Source organism: Haemaphysalis longicornis, unplaced genomic scaffold (assembly GCF_048455015.1).
Source record: "Haemaphysalis longicornis isolate Haplotype H1 unplaced genomic scaffold, Haemaphysalis longicornis Haplotype H1 scaffold_6, whole genome shotgun sequence".
Taxonomy (NCBI): domain Eukaryota; kingdom Metazoa; phylum Arthropoda; class Arachnida; order Ixodida; family Ixodidae; genus Haemaphysalis; species Haemaphysalis longicornis.
Genome location: NW_027526407.1, coordinates 64,309,477 through 64,323,196, shown reverse-complemented (window position 1 = coordinate 64,323,196; position 13,720 = coordinate 64,309,477). Strand labels below are relative to the sequence as shown.

Below are 13,720 nucleotides of genomic sequence, written 5' to 3'. Positions count from 1 at the left end.
TTTTCGTGCTCTGTCGCCATGAGCATCCTGTTATCTACTACATTCGGGAGTCAAGCGCGCAGAAGGCTGATTGTAGCTAGCATGATGACCTTCAACGATCATCCTGCTTGATCAAGCATTTTCCATTAATATAGGCCACTCTCAAATGCTCTCGAAGAAGTGCGCATGCGCGCAGATTACTGACTTTAGAGCCAGACGGTGCAGCATGCGTCGGAGGCTGTATGCTCCATTGTTCGCCTTTCTTTTAATCCCCCATGTACCTAGTACGGGCAGAGTTGGCCCTGAAGATATCAACTGGACGTCTCAAATAGGTTCCTTGTATAATTGCATAATTCTTCTAGCTGTGGAACTTGAGAAACATGCATAGGAGAGCCGGCGTGGAGGTTGTCCGCAACCTATAAACATTGTATGTTAAATAGGTAAATAGGAATGCATGAGTTACCTCCCTATTTCAGAAACCCTGCTTCCTTGCCACCCGTATAAATCACGGAAGGTCTGATGGCCCAAAAATAAAAAAGGGTAATGGAATTGAAAAAAGTTCGGTAAATTTCGGTCCAGATGGAAGCGAAACCGGGAACCTTTGTAATGCCACACTGGCACGCATTCCTTTTTTATATGACCTCTCGTGTGCCCATTGATGGCAGAGGCACGAATTTCCTTGCATAATTTTTAGTGCAGCAAGCCTCCCGAAGGTGATAACAGCCTGCTGAAACACTTTTTCACCTTGCCGAACAAAAAACCGGCAGTAGGCAAAGCACTCACGGTGATGCGCTTCATGACCTTGTGCTCGAGGTAGGTAAGGTGGTCGGCCAGCTCGCGAGGTTCGAGGTGGTCGAAGACGAGCGACACCTTGCGCGTGTGCTTGGTGAGGGGCAAGCGCACGGACACTCCCCGGGCCCAGTCCCGGGGTGAGGGCCTCCGCGAGAGGTCCACCAGGTCGGCGAGGACCGTGTGGCCCTCCTGGCGGAGGCGCGCCTGAAGCGAGGCCACCCGTGCGGCCACGCCCTCGGCCTCCAGATGCTGGGGAAACTTGTGGATCCAGTATCTGTACCGTTTCAAAGGTAGCACAACCAGGAAGTGAGGACAACGAGTTCATGCAATTTGGTCTTCTGCAAAACCAAATGTCTGTACCGTTTAAAAGACAGCACAACCAGGAAGTCAGGACAACGAGTTCATGCAATTTAGTCTTCTGCAGAAAGGAATGTACAGACACAAGACATCTTACCACAGACTATTCGGTATGTGGACACCAACAACAGGTGTGTCTGTACATAAGTATGTCATGAGATGTCATTACAGCCATCATTGTGGAAATGGTTGACTAGCAATACCCTACCACGTTCGTCATCGTCATCATTGTCATACTCGTCATTGAAGAGAAATCAAGGAGGATGATCGCTCCTAGCCTAAAATAGCGGATGGTGGTTTCAGTATTATGTGTTTGTGCACGCAGGTATGTATAATATTGTGGGTTGGTGCGTGCATTTTATAAGGGCATCCTGCCCTTGGAAGCCAAGGCAGAGCAGTGAAAGTAGGGGACACATGAAAAAGAGTGAAGCCCTCAATGGCCTTTCTAACCATTTGACAGAAATACGTGAGACTAAGCGGAGAACTAAAAGAAAACAAATCTCCAAAGAAGCCAATAGGATACTATGCCAGTCTAGTTGACGACACGATAGTTGCATTGGTGTCTGTCTTCTTCTCCCACGAATAATGCCAGCACGTCCAATGAGAAAGCTTCACGACAAGTCCACACTTCGTATATTTTTTTGCCTTCCCTCTTTTCCAACTCTCAGGATACCTACTCACCCTTCCTTCAAGCCACGAACTCGTTCTCAAACTTTCACTAAGTTACCCCTCATGCCTGCCTAGCCTCACGTCTTGCACTTGGCAACATCTAGATGAGTGCTTGTTTAAGAACAGTCGAAGCTCAATATCATAATCCCCATTCTAAAGGCATGCAGCTTAACAATATTTTGCTCATTTCAATAGTACTTTGTTTGAAACAAAAGTTAGAAGATAATAACACAAGGTGTGTTGCAGTTTTGTTGCAGCTCCCAGTGATTTAGACTCACGCAGAAATTGACTGTGCGGCAACACACACCTCCTCCAACACGACACCGCCTACTCTGCGACACGCAGTTGGGGATTTACGATATAACCACTCAGCGACGTTTCACCTGATCACCAACCACCGCTTCTACCACCATGTCCGCTCCCCGCCGAACACTTCTACGAAAACGTAGCTAGTGCTCTCTAATCACGTGGTTAATGGCGTTTAAGCTGCCGGGTCAGGAGAAAGTGCAGCTGGCACACGGACAACAAGATGGACGCTGGACACACAAGAGCGCTCGTGCGTGTCTAGTCTTCTGCGCTGTCTTTCCCTTCACCATGTTCAACCAACATACCGAAACAGCCATTTTAGTACATTTCAGCTAGCGGGAGCAGAATTTCCACCCACCCCCAAATCCAACCTACCCATTTTGCTGTGCTCGTATCTCAAGCCACACCAAAACCCTCTGTACCTTTGTCAAGCGACCCAAAAACAAGAAAGATCAGATGGTACAAGTACGAGAATGAAACTGCAGAGTGTGAAATGCAAAGGGCTGCAGTGCAAGGATAGCAGTTCTCAGTCCTTGCTATGCCCTCCTTTGCTTTGTTTCCAAGCATAATCTACAGTAAACCATCTTGTAAAAAACAGAAAGAGCCCGTTCCAGCTACAACATAACACCATTTCGCCTCACGTTTAAGTGTCCCAGCTATCCAAGTGTTCCAGAAATTGAAGGCGACTTACTTGAACACCTGGCAGACTTGCGCCTTGTGCTTGTATATGGGACAGTGTGTTGAGTGCTGCAGAGTGTGAACACATGGCAGCATGCATCGATGCTGAGTATTGCTGGTCACGTATCTGAGCCACCGTTAGGGATAGTACACATCCGCTGAATTTCAGGCAAAGAAAAAGGAGCGCTTTGGGCGACCCTGAACCCACCTACCTATCGTCCAAATGCGACCTGTGCCTCGCTTAGATCTACGGCACTCAGCCATAGCAGTATCTACATTCCTTAAGTATGAAATATTCTGGCTGGAATTTAATACATACATTAATCTGCTACTCTCCATTAGCAGCTGTAAAGAATTCTGGAATAACTGTGTGCGCACTTTAAGATCAGCTTTATTATAATTGCTGGAGTTATTTCTCAGCCCATGGACTCTGACAGCCGATTACAGTATTTATTCGAATATAAGGCGAGGTGTTTTGGCAAAATCATTAGCCTCAATGTCATACCCCGCCATATATTCCATGCTCAAAAATATACTTTTCTTTTTTTACTTTCCCAACTGCACCCTCACCTTATAACCGTGACCGCCGTGTAATCGAATAAATACGACAAATTTCAAGTTTACATACCAGCCCATTCGCAGAGATGTGCAAGCCTCTCTTGAAAACTCAGCCTAACAAATAGGAACCAGCGTGTAGGGTAGTTAGGACGAGCTGTGGAGGTAAGAAGGGGGTCAGGTGCCCTACCAGCTTTCCGTTCACCCGCATACCTCCCGCCTCATCGCGCGCAGCACAAGTACACTCCGCACCGCACAATACCCTCCCTTGATGGCAGATCCACCTCCTCCGGCAGATACACATTACCCCCTCAACATCTCACACACCACTTCCCAAATCTGCCTGGCCGCTTGCTCGTTCTGCGCTAGATACCCCAACACCTACCACACGTTATGGGCTTGAGTTTGACACATAACGCTTCCCTGCATCTCCAACCAAACTCACTCATCCTGGCAAGTGAGGCTGGCTGACGCCAGCGCAGCGACCCAGCTCCTACTGACTTCCAAAGACTTAGTCCCAGCTTCCCCGGTAAGCGCCCCTGACTAAGGGAGATGAGAGGAATAATAAATGCATTTCCTTCTTTCTAGGTGTGTATTCGCCGCCCTGAATCATCGTTGCCTCTTCCCGCACACATGATTCACGCCGGACGGCGTGGCACATACCGCCATGACGTAAGAAGCGAGCTTAGAAGCTCAGTGCACCCTACTTAATAAAACGGGCTTTGCGGGCCAAGCTTACCTCAGTTTCTACTATTTCAAGCCAGAGGAAAAACACGGGGACACCAAGGTACCAAAGTAAACGCTACGGCGCACCCTGTACAATCGTAACAAACAGCGCTTACTAAGCAAATCTCTCAGAACTCCACTACTGTAGTCACTTCTTCCGATAAATTCCAATCCGGTACATTGTGCAGCGAAGAAATATTGAACCTGGGATTGGTGCATTCATCAAGAGGTGCTTCCTATACGGTTGGTCACCACTCTTGTTCCCCCTTTCCCCCAGCGCAAACCCCTTGTCCGCGCCATGGATGGACTGCCTCCAAGTTACTCTGTCAATTTTTTTGGCCTAATTTTCCGCCCCCCCCCCTTAGCGGTATCCTTTGTTTATTACTTCATCTTCCTAGTCCCTCCACCGGTAGCTGGAGTGGAGGTCTATTGTAATTAATGAACCATCAAGGACATCAAAGCAGCCCAAAGTTTCGGGAGGTTTTATGCACTTCAGTAGTTAAACGATGTGATTCTTGATATACCGTTCAACCGACATTAAATAAAGACATCAAAATGCTCGAAGTATCCAACGAGTGAGGACGGCTGATTTTGAAGCTCTGGACTGAGTGGATCTCTGGGCCCACTAAATCTGTTTGTACCAACTGCCAGCTAGAAAATCCAAATAGTATAAACAACTGACAAACATACCCTACTACTCATGTCGCAGCAGCGTGCACAAAACATTATTCTGGCATTCGCCTCTTCATTTGATGTCATCCAAGCATGTAGTCTCATAAGGGCACCTAATAAGAAGCTAAAGATGGGCACTCTTTCACCTTTCCAAAGGATGAACGTACAAACTTTCAGCGCGCGCAGAGAAAAGGATACTGGTCAACAAGGCAGCGAGCCAGCTTCTCAGATTTGACAAACCACTGGTGCATGAGGAGGAAGATGTAGGGAAAGCGGTTCTCGTCATCCTCGAGACCACCAATGGGAACTGCAACAAAAACATGGGGAAGAACAGATCGGCTTCAGCACGCAGCCTACAGGCAAAAACAACCAGCAGAAAAATCACGCACTTCTCCGTCTAACGACTAGGATGATTAAACGCGAAGCTTTTTTGGCAGGGATTCATTGGTTGTCGTCAGCAGTTTGGACTTTGACTGATTGAGGTTTGACTTGGACTCGCACGCAGTTTGGTCTTTTTATCGCAGCAGCTTTGACTTTGACCTTTCGCTATGCTTTCGCAGGAAGAAAGCTTGGCGTTCAACCATCGTCGTCATTAGACGGAGGGGTGCAAAATATATCTAATTTTGCACGTCCCTGCACCCCTCTCCGAATCCAAACTGCTCCAACCGTGTCAGAATGGCGAAATCCGATAGATGTCGGCTATAGAACGCGAGTGACCCAGGTTCGATTCCAAACACGAGAAGCGTTTTAAATGCGGAGCATTTCTTAGACTCGCGATGTCACTTGTCGATGTTGTCGGCGCCGTCCACACGCTCACTGCGCATGCGCGTGGCGTCGAGGCGCAGGTGCGCGTCTCTCCCCCGTACCCTCCTCGCTCTCAACAACAGGTGCGACGGTGCGGGAGGAGCGCGTGTACCCCGTGCGCTCCGTCGCTCTCAACAACAGCTGAGGTGGTGCGGGGGGAGCGCGTCTGTGCGCGCATGCGTCATAGCTACCCGTGCGCTGCGTCGCGCTCAACAGTAACGGCGGCAGGGCGTGTACACGTGATAACGGCGTGGTTGGTGCGTGGAAAGTTCGCGCGCTCGTGTACGGAAGTGTGCGCATGCGCGTCTCTCCCCCGTACTCCTCTCCCTCGAACGCGGCGGAGCGCGCGTTCGAAATTCAATCAAGGGCGTCTTTGCTAGGCTTTCGCTTGACTTGACGCTTTGCTTGACGCCACCAAGTAATAAAGACAGACTTTAACTTTACACTCCTTGCCTTCGCTTCTCCTTCATTCAATAAATAAGAACAATAAAGACGAAATAACAATTAAGCATTCTCAAACCATACCCAATTACGCAACATTCACGCGATACCCCCACCACTCTGCGACGCATTTACTCGAGTTCCCCCCGTGGGAAGATGCGGGCGGGTTTTTTTTTTTTCACTTCACCCACTCACCCATGGTCATCACCATCGTTAGAGAAACTGGACTTTCCTTCATGGCGTTTTCGACGTGACGTACGACATCAGTAAGACATACAGGGCTTCAATGTAATTATTCAATTATTCATATGCGTATAGAACCCTGTATTGAGCATCGCGGCGTGGGATAGATCATCACTACTGAAAAATTCATGTTATTTTCGAACGTTGATTGAACTCACCAGTCGTTATAATGCCAAAAAGCTTTCTTTGCTAAAACTATCATTTGCTTTGGTGCACCCCCTCTTATTTTGCAGAAGAGCGCGACGGTTTACCGTGCCGTACTATGCTCTTAAGCAATGCTTCGTACGCCTCCACCAACTTTGAAAAAAAAAAGAACGTCGTTCCGCCTGTGTACTCAAGGACAGAAAGAAGGAAACCAGAGCTAATAAAACATACAAGAACATTAAAAATTTTAGAAGAAATGACAATACTAATTAACGCCAATATTCAACAATACTAACCCCTCAAATATTTTGTCACAATTTCACACACACGCAGAAACAAAGTCAGCGGCAAATAACGCGATAACTTTTAGATATTTTGTGTTTATCTGTTCTCTGTAGTGAGTCATTTTCTGCGTAATTAGCTTGTTCAATTAACTTTTTACATTTTTTTTTTCATTTTAAATCCTGACATCTATTTTCAATGTATTTAATTTACCCCTTATACCTCGGTGGAACGGGAAGGGTTTCCGTTCATGAGCCTGTTTAATAAAGAAGTGTACTCAATGAGCAATCATCCGAGGAGTGCACACTGTGTACACTCAGAGCACTCACCGAAGCAGTCGATGAGGAATCGGAGCGCGGCATCGAAGGAAGCGGCACGGAGCGAGAATCCCGGCACCGCGGGGTTCTCGGTGTCCCAGACGAGGCCGTCCTTGGGGCTGGAGCCCATCGAGCCCTGGGGTCCCATCACCCGAGCCCCATCACCCGAGCCAGCTCCGGGCTGTCAGGACGACGCCGACTCCTGGCTACCGCCGTTGCTGCCTCCGCTGCCGTTGCCGCTGCTGCTCGCGGTGCCGCCGCCCGTGGTCTCCGAAGGCTGCTTCCACCACCCGGCGAGAGACCACGCATGCGCACTGGGTCCGTCAGGCGAACCATTCCGATTCCGACCAAATAGGCTCGTGCAACGCGATAGCAACCTCTCATCTTTCCAATTCCAGTCGGCGAAACTGACATATGCGTGTTCCCCGCAAGTACAGGAGAGCCATGAACAAATGAAATTCGAACACGGAAATATGAACCAGAACACACAAATAGCGCCATTCCTTTCAACGGACATGAAATTGACGCGTTGCTAAGGTATAGTACCAAAGTTAGTAAATGTGGCTTTTGAAATATACCAATAACGCGCCGTTATTTGGCCTCCACGAACAATATTTTTTTTTTTGTAATTTTTCCTGTCTGGTTCATATTTTTATGCTCGCTTTTTATTTGTCCATGACTAAAATCCTGTTAAAACGAAATGACTTAATTTGAATTGCCGCTTTATTCGAAGTTCTTCACGGTGTCAATTGCACTCCATGAAGCGCAAATCCCCCACGCTTTTAACGAAGAACCGCTTATGAAGAAGTCAGTTTTCTGTCTTGAGGAGATCGTTATAACGAGGGTTTAATGTATGCGTGTGCAGTCTGTGTCAAAAGTTTCCCTTCAGTGTGGCCGAATTATTCGATGACAGGATGAATGCAAAGGGTTTTCGCCAGCTTTCTGGCTTCAAAAATTTTAGCCGCAACAGATACGAAACATTGTGTGCGAAATTATTCGTACGCTATCCATTACTGGCATGGCCTATAAACTTTTGACAAAGACTGCAAATACATCCTGACCTATTGTAACCGCTGTCACTACTGCAGCATTTTTGCTTTGTTGACTGGGATGATGAAATGACTCGAAGTCGGAACGTACATACGCGCTACAAACCAAGTTGTGTTTGAAGCTAGGTTTGCCTCGTAGTACAGGTTGGAATTTTTCCTCGCATTGGTAGGTACGTACTGTCCAAGCTAAAACTATGTGCCCCGTATATTATATTTAAATAAAGAGCTGATTTCTGGAACATAAATTTTGATAAGTCTGTTACGTGTTAGAACATGAAAATCTGAGCCGTAAAAGAAATTACAATTGCCATCACAAACCACGCGATGAAATGTCACTCAGGTGGCGGAGAAAGAACTTGGAAAGCTGAAACCGCATTAACGTACTTTCGTCAACCGGAAGTACTTCACACAGTCAATTCACCACGACCAAGACATACTACTGAGGCCCACAAGTGCGGCGTAACAGCTAAGCTTAGAAAGCACCGTCCAGGCGCCATGCTGCTACATGTGGAGTAACATGTTCAGTTCTTTGCCCCTCTTGATGCACTTCCGATGGAGGCAATACTTAACAAAATACTGTAAAGACGAGATTGTTCTGTGCTGTGGAGAATTTCGGGAATTCCAAATGAATCTGTTCCCATCCCCCGGCCAGTCTCGTGGCGTGATCGTAGCTTTCCACCCCGTCCCCATTTGAATACCCGTTTGTAACATTGAGGACCAAATTTTCTCTTCCTTCGACCCACACCTTCAACTCCTCACCATGGGCCCACTAAGCCGGCGATCGCCTCCTCTCTTTTCAAGAGATTATATAACCACAACCACATCTCCCGCTGTCTTCTATCCCCTGCATCACCTGTCTTCTCTGGGGCTCAAGAGCGCCTCTAAAGTCTCGTTCAGAGCCACACTCTGCAAGCTCCCCTATCTGCAAGCTCCACTATCTGCACGTTTCTTTATCTACAGGCCAGTGGTGTCCTTGACACCCATCATTATTGCTGCAAGCTCCCGTATCTGCAAGCTCCCCTATCTGCAGGCCTGCGGTGTCCTAGACACCCAGGACCATTGCACACGGAAGTGCCCCCTGAACCCATTTCCCCCTTTAACTGACGGAGAGAGTTGGGCGAGAGCGCCGAAAACCTGATCCGGTCACCGGCAGGCACCGGCCTCCTTCCCACCCCTTCGCATCTTTCACCAGTTAGTCTTGCTGTCTACAAATAAGGTTATACTTCTACATGATTGAAAATCAGCGCGGAAAAAACAATCACAAAAAAGAACGAGAAGTAGACAGGACGCTTTCAATCATGAACGTTCACCAACTCGCCTAAATCACAGTCCTCTTGAATCATGCTACTACTGCTACTATTCGACCAAGCATGTTTTACTGTGCAGGGCTATATGTATTTGTGTATAAGCACGCGCGCACGTGCATGCGTGCGTGTAGGTGTGTTGTGTGATGTGTTGCCTGTAGCTGAGTAAGGGTATATGCATAACTAACAAAAGTGATCCACAAATGCATCGATACGAAGTTGTATAAATTACAAGATTCTTATCTTTTCGAGATGCTATAACGCCGAGTTTCGGTGCTGCTACTGAAGCTCAAACACCTTAACCTGTATGTAGCCTGTATCCTCAATCTAATTTGAAGTTTTTCAGCCACAAAATTTCCATGTTTGCGAACACACTTCACACGGCCTCCATAGCAGGTGCATCATTTTTTCCTGCACCGAGGACACCGCTGAACGGAAAGAAGAAATGTCATATGTAAAGAACATAAAGACAAACACACAGTACACAGCGTGCACGCCTGGTGTGTGATCTCTAATTCAGGCAGTATTACCGCTTAAATTAACGTCAAGGGCAAGCAGTCAAGGCCTCGCACGTGCACACAAAGGTCGCCCGTCTTTCCGTCCTGTGTGTTTACCAACATCTTCAGAAGAAAAATCATCTCTATATTTTTTTGTTAGTGAATTCCCTCAACTGTAACATCATACTTTGCAAAATGGTGTGCCATGTTTGGTATTCTGCCTGGGCTCAACAAGGTGCCTAACATCAATTTACTGCCTGATGGCCAACCCAGCGTCATCACAGCACACAGTACCCCCCCCCCCCCCCGCATGAGGACTGTTCCCACTGCCCTCATCACATCTTGATGGTGCAGCAAGGCACTTGAAAGCAGGGTTACAGCAAATATAGCAACAGCAACAAATAATATTACAGTAATTACGGCGGCATTTGTTCGATATGCTGCTTGAAACTGGATTGGTCGGTGATAGTAGCAACTGCATCCGGTTTGATACAGAGAAAACACTTGTTGTTAGTCGTGAAAGCATTATTATATAGCTCAGTTTCTCAGTGAAATGCCTACAGCACACAAGGATAAAAATAAATCTGAACAAACCGCGTAGTTTAACTCCCCGCAGCAGAATCTTGAAATCTGTGCATTTCAACTTACTGGAAACTTACAGAGACATTACTAAACACTATAGGCTGAGCCGACTAAAATTTCCTGCTGCCCACACTGCGCTAAACACATGACAAACAGCTGCTTGGCGCAGGTTGCAATCATACGTTCCCTTACCCCACCCTGTGTCACCGCAGCTATGCCGATAGGTACACGGACAGATGCAGGTGGTGCTACATTGCAGCAGCCACTCTACAACACATGGTCTGGCAATGTCCCAATAAACCACAGGCCCTTGATCAGGGCATACGTATAAGAAGTCATGACCAGTGGGAGGCCGCCTCGCGCAGCTATCTTCCCGGGATACAAGCTCCTGTCATCCAACCGGCAGAGGACGCCGTCAGGGACCACGGATTCCTGACCACCGTCTGATGGGACGAAGACACGTGACATTCCCGCACGGCGCACTCGTATTTAAAAGGGATGACAATAATGTTCTCTCTCCCTCTGTCTCTATCTCTTTATCGGTATCTCTTTCTCCTTCTCTCTCTCTCAGCATTTAGAAACAGCACATAGCACTGAGAATCACTTCAAATCCTACTTAGTAAGAATTACTGAGTGCCGCTGCAACATGTCTTAGTTTCACCGCAACCTGACATAATCGCGTGCCGATACGAAAACATTTTATTTTTCGATTTGTGAAATTTAGTATGCCACCGACTTATAGTATCCCTAACTCGCCCGTCTTGTGGGTGCCGCCCGGTATCGTGGAAATTGCAAACCCACCTTGCCGCTACAGAAACGGACCAAAAAGGCGGAACTTGTGTACAAAATTTTTCCCGGGCAAGCGATGTCCCGGTGATGAAGATTGATTAGCTTCCATTGAATAGAACAATAGCCAAGCCCTAGCGATGGCCCAGGTGTTGTGTACGGACAAGCACTAAAATAGTATCAACAATACAATAGCTTCGACTTCAACTTTAGACGCGTAAACACAAAAGTAAAGCTTTTTCAGCTACCCTAAGCATTGCTTCTTTCCTCCGCATTCGGAAATAAACATAAAAAGGCCGAGGCACAGTTTCGCTGCGCTTGCTTTTCTCGAAAAAGTGAGAGTAAAGCAGCAGCTGCCTGTGTAAACCTTCGAAGCAACCAAAACAAACAACACGATGGCGCCTCAGCCAGCGGCAAGATAGTTTCCAGTCTAAGCAACGCGGCGAAGAGACACAAAACATGTGCGCCTTGAAGCAAACACGCGAAGGACACCTCGAAAGCAGGTGTCAGTTGGCGCCTGGCGTCGATGGTATTTTTACTGTTCCGCGCATGAAAGCAGATCGAGTGAGGAGTGAGTGCTATAGGTATGGTGGGGAGAAATCTGAATCTACGCCGGGAAAAGAAGTGGTTGAACCTGAATTCCTCCGCCTAATGACGAAGATGTAGCGAAAATCAAATGGCGAAGTTCCAAAGTCAAAGCCGCTGTAATCAAAGTCAAAGCGTCAACTACCAAAGTGCAAACCACCTGAGAGTCAGAGTCCAAACTTAGACGACAGCAAAGCAGACCCTCACGAGAAAGTTTCGTCCCTCCCAACCCACCGCTGTCGATTCAAAGTGAAGCGTTCAAATTTGCTTTCAAATCCAAACAGCTTCGACCGCGTCCGAATGGCGCGATTGGATAGACGTCGGCTTCATAACGCGAGGGAACCATGCAGGTTCGATTCAACCACGGGAAGCGTTCCTTCTCCGGTGTTATCAACATCATCACGTGACCTCCCATTGTGTAAAGTTGGCTTTCCTGCAGTGCGTTTTGATTACGACACCCACATCAGTGAGACAAAGAAAGCTTCCCTTTAATAGGAGCAGGAAATGCTGGCGACGGCTGGCGCCGTCAACTTAGGTTTTTGTTAATCATCTAATTAATTTAATTGAATAAGTGATAAGCGATTTATTAATTGAACTTTATTAAAATTTATAACGCCCCACTCATACGTACAAGGTGCGCAGAGATGCCTGCACTCAGGCATCTCCGGCGTTGAAGTCATAAGTACGTATGTAATGCACAATGTATACTTCTGCAAGCTGGTGTAGTATACGGCCACCCCTGTAGCGCAACTGGTACAGCATTGGACGAGTTACACGAACGTTTTTGGTTTATATCCAACCCCGACCGCACATTTTTCTCCATTTTCTTCTTTATACACGCTCGAATTTCCGGTTTTTGTGCAAGAAAGAGACAAACGGACTCCCCTGTGCTTTTCTCGGCGTTCTTGACCATCGGTTGTCTTTTCTTTTTCTGCATCTGTTGATGTGTGTATGTATGTATGTGTGTATGTAAGTATGTGCGTACGTATGTGTGTACGTACCGTCTTTGTCAAAATCTTCTGGACCACGCCAAAAAATTCTGGGACACAAAGAATTGAAAGCATAAGCTTAACGTTCAACCGTGACCAAAATATCTTATGCAAGTAAGAAAGAAACGTGTTTCCTCTAGATTTCCGGCGTTAACCGTTTCAGCCTCGCTCGAGAGGTAAGCCTGCATTTTGAATTTCTTACAGTCTACACAACTTCGGCGTGGCCTAGAAAATTTTGACAAAGACTGTACGTATGTGTGTCCGTACGTATGTATGTGCGTACGTACGTACGTATGTATGCATGTATGCAAGCATGCGTGCAATAAGCATGTGCATGTATGCATGTGTGTATGTAATTGATTGATTGATTGTGGGGTTTAACGCGCCGACGCAACGCAGGCGATGAGGCGCGCCGTAGTGGAGGGCTCCGGATTAATTTTGACCACCTGGGGATCTTTAACGTGCGCCGAAATCTCGTACACACGGGCGTTTTTCCTTTTCGCCTCCATCAGAAAAGCGGCCGCCGCGGCCGGGAATCGAACCCGCGACCTCGTGCTCAGCCGCGCAACGCCTTAGCCACTGAGCCACCGCGGCGGGTTTGTGTGTATGTATGTATTTATATATACATGTATGTATATATGCATGCACGCACGTATGAAGGCATGTATGTACATAGACGGACACCAGGCATAGCAAGCCTCGTCACTAGCAGGGCTGACCTCACCAGTTCGCATTAAAGAGGTCCCCTCTTTTTTTTCTCTCTCTCTCTCTCTCTCACTCAGACAGGCAAGCTGAGCGATAAACGAATAAAAACATGCTGTTCCCCTTACCTGTATCGCTGTCATGTCGGGACGAAGGATGGTTGCAGAGTTAGCAGAGAGCGGCGGTAGTCCTTCTCGTAATCCGAGCCAAACTTGCTCGTCGAACTGCAAAAGAACGTGCGGGGAAAATTACGCATGCCTT

The 13,720-nt window shown here is 47.4% G+C and overlaps 1 protein-coding gene across 11 annotated transcripts in view; it reads right to left on the bottom strand.

Annotated features, from left to right (window-relative positions):
* Nucleotides 1-13,720, bottom strand: part of LOC144142835 (ras guanyl-releasing protein 3-like) — a 108,766-nt gene that overhangs the window by 23,982 nt on the left and 71,064 nt on the right. For 6 of the 11 annotated variants that reach the window (XM_077674618.1, XM_077674612.1, XM_077674616.1 and 3 more), the window contains 5 exons: nucleotides 13,588-13,683; nucleotides 6,978-7,242; nucleotides 4,933-5,041; nucleotides 2,795-2,908; nucleotides 763-1,045 (listed from right to left, as the gene is read on the bottom strand). In XM_077674618.1, coding sequence (XP_077530744.1) covers nucleotides 763-1,045; nucleotides 2,795-2,908; nucleotides 4,933-5,041; nucleotides 6,978-7,113 — 642 coding nt within the window. In that variant the 5' untranslated portion in view covers nucleotides 7,114-7,242; nucleotides 13,588-13,683. Of the gene's footprint in view, nucleotides 1-762; nucleotides 1,046-2,794; nucleotides 2,909-4,932; nucleotides 5,042-6,977; nucleotides 7,280-13,587; nucleotides 13,684-13,720 lie in introns of all 11 variants that reach the window. The other 5 variants (XM_077674622.1, XM_077674617.1, XM_077674620.1 and 2 more) reach the window with 1 other exon arrangement.